The following is an 11187-nucleotide window of genomic DNA, read 5'->3' as shown; positions in this document are numbered from 1 at the left end:
ACGACCACATGCACAAATGAAGTGGGAATCTGTTGAACATTTTGAGCAAGTACTTCAACAAGAGAAATAATAAAAATTATTCTTTCAACCATCTTTGTATAGTAAATGGGTAAATTTACTATTGAATTTTTGCGACACACATACATAAGTCCACAAATTCAATGATAGATCTATTAAAATTACAATATATATATATATATGAAAAATAAGTAAGCAATGATGTATAGCACGGATCTTTCAACAACCTCTTCTTTTTTTTTTCCCTGATGTGGCATACTATACTGACATGGCAGTGCCACATGACTGATGCGTGAGCTTGTTTTCGTAAATCTCTTAGAGCATTCCCAGCAGCTTCCCTGTCATATTCCCTAAGTTTAGGGAACCAAACTACTTTTTGCTTCCCTATGTCAAAATACACCACAATAGCTTCCCTTAATCGTTCCTTATATCATTAAAATAATATTTTTTTACTTTTTTACTTTTTTTTTTTTTCTTGAAACTCTTTTCTTCTCTCTCTCTCATGTCTCTGTCTTCGTCTTCAAGCTGAGCTATAGTTGCAAACCCACAAACGACAATGCAGAGATTATCTTAAAAAACCATGACTTTCTTCAATAAGCACCCTCACTTCCTCCTTTCCTCCAAATCAGATCAGCCCTTCAACCTCCTTCACGCGGCATCACACTCCACACACCATGAAATTCCCCAATCCCATTCCTCACTCTCAAATGGGTCTTCCCCAAACCCCACCACAATTCAATCCAAGCCGTAGAAGACCCACTGGCCAGAGCAACTGCAATCATCTATCAAACGCTGAAAGAACTGGGTTTGGGCTAGTTCGCCTTCAAAATTACCCAGACGATCAGACCCACAAACAGAGCCACGACGAATTTGCCGCCGATGTCGAAAAGGTATATAGAATCTTAAAGAAATTCCACTCGAGGGTTCCCAAATTGGAGCTTGCTTTGCTAGAATCCGGTGTTGTTATGCGTTCGGGTTTAGCCGAGCGCGTATCTAATGAGGCGGTTTGCCTCGGCCAGGAATGGTTAAGAAAGCGATTGAAGTATTGAAAATCTGGGTTTGCAGGGTTGTTTTTGGTTGCAGGGTTGTTTCTGTGTCAGCCGTTTGGTGAAGTGCGAGAGAGAGAGAAACAGAGGCGAGAGAGAGACGTGCAGGAAAAGATGTGAGAGGAGAGAGTTTTTTTTTTTCAATTTAATAAGCATATAGATCGCTACAGTAGAACCCAGTTGAAGGTTTGAGGAAGCATTTAGGGAGTCTGCTGTAGGTGGATTTTTGTAATTTTTTAGACATATTTCTTATACATAGGGAACAGACTCCCTTATAGGGAGTCTGCTGAGAATGCTCTTAGTAGACAAATCCCATGGGGGTAATTAGGTGACACAGAACAAGCATGGCAGCTGGCGCCCAAGATGAAGATGTCCATAATTTCTTTGAGCTATTTGTATATACAAAAATTACTTTGTTGTCACGAAATACACGTATGGCTCCTCTTCTGAACCTTGGCCGTAGAGTACAATTTATTGGCATATAGATATCCATAATTTTCTTAAGCTTTTTGTCTATACAGAAATTACTTTGTGTGTCCGGAAGACAATTGTGGCATGAAATTGTACATTCAAACGGTACAAGAGCTAGAGCAGCTCATGATGATGCATGTAACTCTAGTCAAAGGGATCAATCCGAGGGTCATGTTCACTAGCCATCGCCATTCCAGTACAAAGGCATGTGGGGCACATAACCAAAGAGTCATTATTCTAGTTCATGACTTTGTTTTCTTGCCTCCGTTTCTTCAACTGTTAATTTGCTTGTGTGTATTAATTATTTTAATTCTGAAGTTTACTTATCAAATGCAATGATTGTGGACTTAGACCCTTGTTTAATCTTGTGCTTTCAGTTTACATACCATCTATACCCAAGAAGGAGCTGGCCTTGATTTTGAAAACGATCTCATCTCTTATACCCGGTCTTCATGTGGTTGATGTTGATGTTCCACTTAACATTCTGTGCAAAGATGATCTCAAGCTTGAACAATTTGCCCTAGGAAGAGAATTTTACTAAAATCAATCCAATACCTGCTTCAGGAGAAAACTATGCATTAATGTGAAAATTCATAATATCAGCTTAACAATTGGGCTACAATTCATACACTAGCAAAAATAATCCGACCCCTTCTGAAACTGAAGTTTCTGCCGAAGCATTGCTACCACTGAGTCAATCTGGTGCACCCGGATTGGGATAGTTCTTCCCAAACTTAGGCTCCGTTTACTTCGACGTAAAATGGTTTCCTTCGTAAAATATTTTCAGGAAAGCCATTTTCCTTGAAAATATTTTCCGTCGAAAACATTTTACGGCGTTTACCTTGTACACATAATTTTTTTTTTTTTTTTAATATCTTTTTATATATATATTTTTTCCAATAAGGTCCCCGCCGGGACCTGCACAGGACCCCGCCGGAACTTAACCGGTATTTGTCTGGGACCTCGCTGGGACCTACCTAGGACTTGACCGGGACCCAACCGAGACCTGCCCGAGACTTGCCTGGGACCCGCCCTGGACCTGACTGGGACCTGCCCGGGACCTCGGCGGGACCCGCCCGGGACTTGCCTAGGACCCGCCCAGGACTTGACCGGGACTTGACCGAGACCTGACCGGGACTTGCTCGGGACTTGACCGGGGCCTTGCTGGGACTTGCTCGGGACCTCACCGGGTCCCGGTCAGGTCCCGGACGGGTCCCAGTTAAGTCTCGGGCGGGTCCCAGTCAAGTCCCGGTTAGGTCCCAAGCAGGACCCGGGCGGGTCCCGGTTAGGTCCCTGGCAAGTCCCGGGCGGGTTTCGGTCAGGTCCAGTACGGGTCCCAGGCGGGTCTCGGACAAGTCCTGGTCAAGTCCCGGGAGGGTCCCGGTCAGGTCCCGTGCTGGTCCCGGGCAGGTCATGGGTGGGTCTCGGTCAAATCCCGGGCGGGTCCCTGTCAGGTCCAATGCGGGTCCCGGGTAGGTCCCAGGCGGGTCCCGGTCAAGTCCCGGGTGGGTCCCGGTTAGGTCCCAGGCGGGTCCCGGTTAGGTCCCGGGCAGGTCTCGCTGAGGTCCCGGGCAGGTCTTGGGCGGGTCCCGAGCAGGTCCCAGTCAAGTTCCGAGCAGGTCCCGGTCAAGTCCCAAGCTGGTCCTGGGCGGGTCCCGGTCAAGTCCCGGGTGGGTCTTGGGCGGGTCCCGGTCAAGTCTCGGGAGGGTCCCGATCAGGTCCCGTGCTGGTCCCGGGCAAGTCCTGTGCGGGTCCCGGGCACGTACCGATCAAGTCCCGGTGAGGTTCTAGGCGGGTCTTGGTAAAGTTCATCGATTTAAGAATGAGATGCTCATAGTCGGAAAATGATTTACAGTTTTCAAAATCGTAAACTATTTTCCGAAAATTAAAGACAAATTTTCAGTCAAAAGGAAAATATTTTCCGTTGACCACTATTTTACGTCGAAGTAAATACCGTAAAATACGAAAATCATTTTCTGGAAACCATTTTACGTCGAAGTAAACGGAGCCTAAGTTGCAAGTTTTTGTCAATGATGATCGTACACGAACCTTTTTATCAATTGAAGTTATTATAGGAGGATTAGCTGAGGTATGCTTGAATTCTCTTCTCTTTTCTTTTCATGTTTTCTTCTTTTTGGTCCTTGTTAAGGTAGAACTTCCAAGTTTCAAGTTTGTCATTGGCACCACATTTTCTTTTTTTTTTCCTTCTTATTTTTGTCATTTTGTACGGAACTGGTAGAGTTATATATATATATTGGTGACTAGTTGGAAACAGTGAGTACATTTTTGCCCTGTTGTAAAACATTCCTTGTTGCATATCCAAATTGATAGAGATATCGTCATTAATTAGTCTTTACGGACTGTTTATAAACATAAACATTCATGTCATATATATGTAACAGGAACATTACACCTTTTGAAACAAGGTAAACTCATAGCTAGAGAACATAGCAAACTCATCTAGAAGTTATAACCTTACATGAGACATGAACAGTGAAGCGTTTCATGAGTTGCTTGTCCATGGAAATTGAATGTCTACTTGTTTCACCGAGGTATAGGTATAATTAGCTAATGGTTACTATAATCTGTATTTGTATGGCGGATAAAGAGACCATATCAACTCATGAATTTGTATGTATTTGTATTTGTATGTCTAGAAAGAGCACATCACAACCTGAATGAGGGTGTTAGGGATGAAAGTCAGATGCAAGTGACAATTTAATTTCCATCTATTTTAACGTCTAAATAATGTTGATAGAGCGACCTATTTGAAATGAGTTGGTAGTTTGACGTATCCATTAATGCCACTTTTTTATGTTTGGTGGTGTAAATTAAAAAGTGGTGACTATATTGTTTCTCTCTATTTTTCCTTGACTTGGTCTTCCCCTTAATAGTGGAATTAAATATGAGCGGAAAGAAAAAGCCACATTAGAAATAGATAAATGGTTAGTTAAAGGCGTCTAAAGAAACTAATAGATATATTACGACCAACAGAAATGCTGAAAAGAGCATATGTGATATTTGGATATATATGTATTAAATTAGCAAATCCTTTTGATAAAATTTGGTTAAAATAGCATATGTTGATGACTTCCATTTCTTTTTTTAAACTTTATCGTCGGTAGCCTATAGTTTTCACCACTATATATACCGTGCATGGAGGAGAGCAATTGAAAGTCAAACCGAAGCTAAACAAAAAGAAAGAAAAGATAGATCGAAGATGATCATGTCATCCGGTAGAAATGTAATGTTGATATTGATAATCATGTGGGCTATGTTTATGAGTGGATCATTTAAGAGTGGCGTTGAAGCAGGCTTTTTCCAAAGATTCCGAGTGTTCGTGACAATAAAAAGTGGTCTAACGCCTAATCTTACAGTTACCTGTCATTCATCGGCGGACAAGTTGGGTGACCATCTTCTCCAAACGAATCAAATGTACAATTTCAGCTTCAGACCCAACATTGGGCAGAGTACAAAATTCAGATGTGATTTTTCGTGGACCAGCCTTAACAATGTACCTCAGCGTCGTTACGAGTTTCTGCTTTACAAGTATAATCGGGACAAGAACACGTGCGGTACTCACTGCCTTTGGGTGATTAATGAGACAAATGCAACTCAATATTCCCCCAAAGAACCATGGTATTTTAAAGTTTTTCCTTGGTGATTACAAGCAGCCTAAGCAGAGGACCTCTTCATCACCTACCTACCTTATATGTGAATATTGAAATAAAGTTAAATATTGTTATGTTATGTGTTGTTATGAGTCCCATATTGAGAAAGTGTAAAAAAAAAAAACACTTAATATACATAATTGGACTCAAGCCTATTATGTGAATATTGAAATAAAGCAAATTATTGTTATGTTATGTGTTGTTGTGAGGCCTATATTGAGAAAGTATAAAGAAAAATAGCACTTTGGCCTCGTTTAGTGTATAGCTAGTCCTTTGTTTGGTAACACTCAATTTTAGGTTGTGAATTTTGACGGACTAGTACAAATGGTGGCAATTCACGAGTTGATATAGTCGATTTATCCGCCATACAAATACAAATATAGATTATTGTCTCAGCGTTGGGATAAAATTCACTGTTCTGAATATGCTTTGATCGAGCTTCATACGAACATATAGTTCGTTCATAAATACATATGCTCACACAATGAGCTATACCTATTGAAAGTACCAGCATGAATATATACACACACAATGAGCTACCTATTGAAAGTACCTCTAAGAAACAGAGATGGACTCTTTGTGAGCCTCACACAGAGTGAATATATCTTTGAAGAGAAGAAAGAAAAATAGAACACATTGTGCACATACTCTCTTCTTTTCCTCTTTCTCAAAAGGAAGTAAAGCCTTGAAGACCTGACGGTAAGGGGCATCGTCACAAGCAGGCAATGTTGTTCTAATCATATCAATAATGGCTCTGACAACCTATTATAAGACGAGCTAAGTCAACAACCAAATAACAACAGTAGCACTTTATGCGATTCAGCACATTTATAAGCTAGAAAATAGCATCGCTTTCTACTCGTAAGAAAAATATAAGGACGCAGGCATATAAAAGTTTCAAATAGCTAAGAAATTGTGCATAGAATATTAGAACAACCACAACCACAACGATTGTAAAAGGGGGGAATGTTGCAAGTAGAAATATATGTAAGCCAACAATTAGGTCACATGGGTTATGCCGGAAGGGTATTAGATTTGTTAGTGCGTTGGCGAGGTCAAGGAGGTAATCGTTTAGTTATGGACGTGTGGAAAATAGCTTAATGTGGATCATATGGTTAAATAACTACTTATCCCAAAAGCTTAAACTGATAGGAAAATATAAATTTAATTATTTAATCAACATTTTAACGCTCACCCTCAAGTGTTGGCTCAAAATATTTTTTTAATAGGTGAGGTCAAACATGTGAAATATTTAATTGAAATTAGAGTAAATGACGGAATCAAGGTTTGAACTCAAGACCTTTAACTCTAATACTAGGTTAAATTACCATTTATCGGTTATCCTAAAAGCTTAAGCTTATAAGAAGTGATAAATTTAATCATTTGATCAATACTTTAACACATGGAGAGAGCGGAATGCACAGTGTTTTGAAGATCGTGAGAAGGTGTGAGCTTAGAAGCATTTTGGTCAAGACGTACCCTATTCAATTGGGATGGGGGCTTTTAATGTTTCCCAATTTTTTACTTTGTCTCAATTTGTGGAATTTTGTTTTTCTTTTCACCTTTAGTGCGCCCCCTCTGCACTTTTCAAAGAAATTATTTATTTATCAAAAAAAAAAAAAAAAAACTATGTCCCTCTAGCATTAAAACCACGAATTGAAGCAAGCAAACTTGACACAAGTCGATACTTTCAGTTGAACAACTATAAGAAAGAGTCTTAGTGTCAAATTATTCATTTGTTTAAATCAATATGTACTTGTACACATGTCTCATGCATTTAAATATTTATATATCTTTCCATCCGAAAAATTTCCAAAAGATCTAAAAAGTAAGTGGAAATAGACTGCCCAATAATAAGTGTTGATACAACAAGAAGGAGCCTATCTATAATTTCTCATCTTGAACCACAAGAGAAGAGCATCATCTTCGATATTGGGTATGAATAATTTATGGTTAACAAGAGAAACTAGTCATATGCAACTAATACATACGGTAACGACTTGATTCCTCTATCGGCCTAAAAGGCACATCTTTGAAAATTAAAAGTGCAATCGATATTTACAAACTTAATGTCTATAAAAGAAATTTAACAACCTTTTTCCGATAGAATGTTACACCATGAATGTTAAAAGGTACTTTCCTTTCACAGAAAGCCATTTGGAAGACTTTTCCTGATACCTGTAACATACAAGATTAGACCACAATGCTGTTCATTAGCAGATGTCTAATGTTTGTATCATGAAAATTTATACTGTGGGAGGTAAGTTTCACCTGCCTCCGGTAAAGAATTGCAATGTTGCCATAGGAGCAGCTCGCAACATAACTATTAGAAGCAGTTTCCAAGATCTTGTCAACAACATATGCACACTGTGAATCCTCATTGTGACATTCTTTAATAGTTATCTGTGTATACTGGGCCAAATTATCCAGAAATTAAGCAACCAACTAGGAAAGAAAGAGCAAATTAAATAAAAATAAGATATAAAGAATAAGGCAGAACTAAATTACCTTAGATCCAAAAGAATTATCAGTGATAACATCTTTTAACTGGCATCAATTAATATTGTTTTGTATAAGAGAAGATGCAGCCTCAACAATACTGCGTGTGGATCGATATTTTTTAATGAACAAACATAAATTGAAGTAAAACAGAACCAACAATTCTGGTGTGAAAGGCAGCGAGCACACCTGATCGTCATCACCAACAATAGTTATGTGGTTATGAGACGCAAGAATCCGCAGATAGAAGATTGTATTGCATGGAACTTGTGTCTTGAAACTCATCTATTACAATGGCTTTCCATAAATCACGGCACTCCTTGAATACTTACAATTGGACAGAAAGGGCAAACATAGTCAAAACATGAATAACATCTGAAGTCACATACGCTAGTTAAATTTATATTAAAAATATCAACCTCCAGGAAAATTGGTTAGCAGCTTTACAGAACAGCTGATTAGGTCATGGTAATCGATCCAGAGCATTACAAGACTTTAAAATGTCATTGTTGTTAATGCACAGTTTTCCAAAAGATGACGTGGCACGCTTGCCGAGCTTGAATTGGACCAACACCCGAACAATTTGACTGCACAACAAAGAAAGAAGAAGGATCGAAGTGACCGGGGGTGAGCCGGCGTGAGCACTCCGATGCCTAAGTCAGAATGGGAAAGGATGACAGTAACAACTACAGAGCTCAAATTATGAGAGTTGTGATTACCTTTGCTTTGATCATATGACTTGTATTTATAGGCATTGGAGAAAATCTGATTTCCCATTTATTAAGGAATCTTATCCCTTGATATCGGCTAAACAAACATTTGAATGAAAATATTATGTTTGTTAGTTCTTCCACGATTTAAGCGACTTGAGATCAGAGGATCAATTATAATATCTTTTGAGATATCAGAGTTGTTCCCTTTACTGAAACCTACATGTCCTGAGTTATTCTCGGACTTTTTAGTTTCGGCTAGGGGTTGTCTCGGATTTGTGGTCTCGGATAACATGAGTAGGTCTCGTCTCGGATCACTTGATTAGGTCTCGGACTTGGGCCTTTAGAGTAGGTCTCGGCCTTGGGCCTCCTCTGGCTGGGCCCAAGGACTGCTCAATAAATGGTAAGCTAGTTCATGACCCAACAGTTACCCCCCAATTTCGAAGTTTGTAGAACTAAAGAAATTTCATGTCTTGATGGAATGAACCGAGGCCAGCTTTTATTGAAAGAAATTCCGAGACAGTCAATGTTTTTCCAACTCCGTCTCGGATTAATAAGGCGGCAAAATTTTGAAATTTAAATTTCGGAGGGAATATTTAAATTTCAAAATTTTCAGGCGACGTCAGTTGGTATTCCGAGGCCTCATCGGTATATTGAACTTAGTCATAAAGTATGTCCAAGTGTCGCTTGCCGAGGCCTGCTCCATACGGCGCATTTAATGTGCACGTTACCGAGGCGGTCTTATTAAAGCGCAATGGTCCTCTTTTCCTTCTTCCATTCTCTCCGTCTCTCGCTCGAGTTCTAGCTTTCTGCTTTCTCTTCGTTCTTCGAAAGCTCTTTCTTTTTCTATATACCATGTCTGGAGATGAGGGATCAGGATCCGACGGCCTCGGCGGCAACACCTACCTAGCCTGCTGGCGGCCGTTGTTAACTAAGGCTGATGAAGCCAGAATTCGGGAGGAGTGCTTTATCCCCAAATCTGTAAAGCTACGATTCGATGATGAACGGATGGGTGCCATAGTGCGTTCTGATGCGCACGAAGTTTGTCTGGACGAGACGATGTTCCGTGCTGGTTTCCGCTTACCCTTTCCACCGATCATTCGAGAGTTGCTGAGCTATCTGAATCTGGCTCCCCACCAAATTGTGCCCAACGCCTGGAGACTTATCTACGCCTGCGTGTTGCTGTGGCCTTTTGCACTCGGACCGGGACATCATCTCACAGCTCGAGAATTTTTATGGCTATATCGGCTTCAAAAGAACCCAAAGTGCGATGGCTTATACAATTTCCAGTCACGAATGGGGGAAATTCGTTCATGTAGATGGCAAATATTCTAGCAACCATGCGTGGAAGGGAAAGTACTTTTTTGCAACAGGCAGGTGGGAATTTCACCCTACCGAAGTTGCACAGGGTCTGAGAGTGCCTCGGGAAACCAGCATTCCTGCAACGAACGCCTCTAAAGAGCCAGCCCTTACTGATGACGAACAACGGCGCGTAAATGATGTCTTAAGGTGGACTCAGAAACACGAGAGTCTACTGAGCTACTCATTGCTAATGAATACGGCCTCGCAAGGAGGAGGCCTCGTCACATTGGAAAGAGGCGATGGCGGAGGTAAGAAGGGACCTGTTTCCGCGGTCGTCCGAGACCCAAAGGTTCCTTTCTTAGACCCTCCAGCGGCCAACACTCGGGGAGCTACCCCGCGGAAGACCAGACTTGACAAAGGTTAAGGCAAATTGGTCGAGTCACCCAAGCAAAAGAATCCTCCACTTCGAACAGGTGGAGCTCTGAAGATTGGTGGGAGAGCGGACCCTCCTGCCGCTCCACAATTTCGAACTTCAGGGCCGTTGAAAGTGGCTACAAAACCTAACCCTCCACCTCGGGCAGCTAGGGCTCTGCGCTTGGTTGACGAGCTTGAGGGATTAGGAGAACCCGAGGCTCCTCACCCTAAAAAGAGGAAACTGGTAAAAGCAGCAGAGGTGAAGGCGCAGGACCAATTTGCCAGCTTGCTGGCTGCCAGGCGAAAGGCTGCCCCTGGACCTGTGGTAAAACCAATAGCGGAGGTTGAGGCCTTTCTTGCAAACGAGCCTGTTCAGGCACGGCCATTGAATGCCACTCCCTTGGTCTCGGCTGGAGCCGAGGCAGGGACTGCAATCCCTGTTGGATCTTTATCACTCCAACCCTTGGGCTCTAATATTCAGCACATCTTGAATGATATAGAGTTGGTGGAACATTCCGACAGCTCAGTAGCTATGGTGTGTGAGAGGACCGAGGAGCCTACTGTAGCTGTCGAAGGAACTCGACCTCTCTCCCCTGTTGCCGAGGCAGTGCCGGAAATCCATGCTCCTAAAGCTGCCAGGGCTCGGATGTCGACACCCACAGCAGCTAGGAAGGCCAATGTTGCTGGGAAGGCCTCGGAAGGTGAGAAAGGATCTGTTGCCGAGACCTCCTCCTCTTCCGTTTCGCCAATCAGACCTCAGGGAGTGGATTGGACTGTCGGAGGACGTCTTGCGGAATTCAGTGGCGACCTGAAGGGCAATCCTTTCTCGGCCCTGGTGGATTTAATTCTGCACGAGAGCCTTACCATGGAACGCGATATCTCTGCTCAAGGCATGACAGAGCAGATGATTTATTTTCAACTCATTGTAAGTATACTGCCTCCTTTTTTTTTTTACTTTATGCATAAACATACTGACAAAATTCTTGTCACAGGGTATTATGAAGTCGTTCGTTTTGTACTGCTACTTCCGGAAGGTAGCCAAGGAATCGACCAATA

At 41.7% G+C, this 11187-nt stretch overlaps 1 protein-coding gene across 1 annotated transcript in view; it reads left to right on the top strand.

Annotated features, from left to right (window-relative positions):
- Window positions 1-725: 725 nt before the first annotated feature.
- The window catches only part of LOC132191010 (uncharacterized), a 38795-nt gene continuing 28333 nt past the window's right edge, over window positions 726-11187 (top strand). The window contains 2 exon segments of the mRNA XM_059606030.1: window positions 726-908; window positions 3544-3624. Coding sequence (XP_059462013.1) covers window positions 726-908; window positions 3544-3624 — 264 coding nt within the window.

The sequence above is a fragment of the Corylus avellana genome, chromosome ca8, assembly GCF_901000735.1.
Source record: "Corylus avellana chromosome ca8, CavTom2PMs-1.0".
Classification (NCBI taxonomy): Eukaryota; Viridiplantae; Streptophyta; class Magnoliopsida; order Fagales; family Betulaceae; genus Corylus; species Corylus avellana.
The sequence above is the reverse complement of the archived record's forward strand: the minus strand, read 5'-3'. Positions and strand labels throughout refer to the sequence as shown.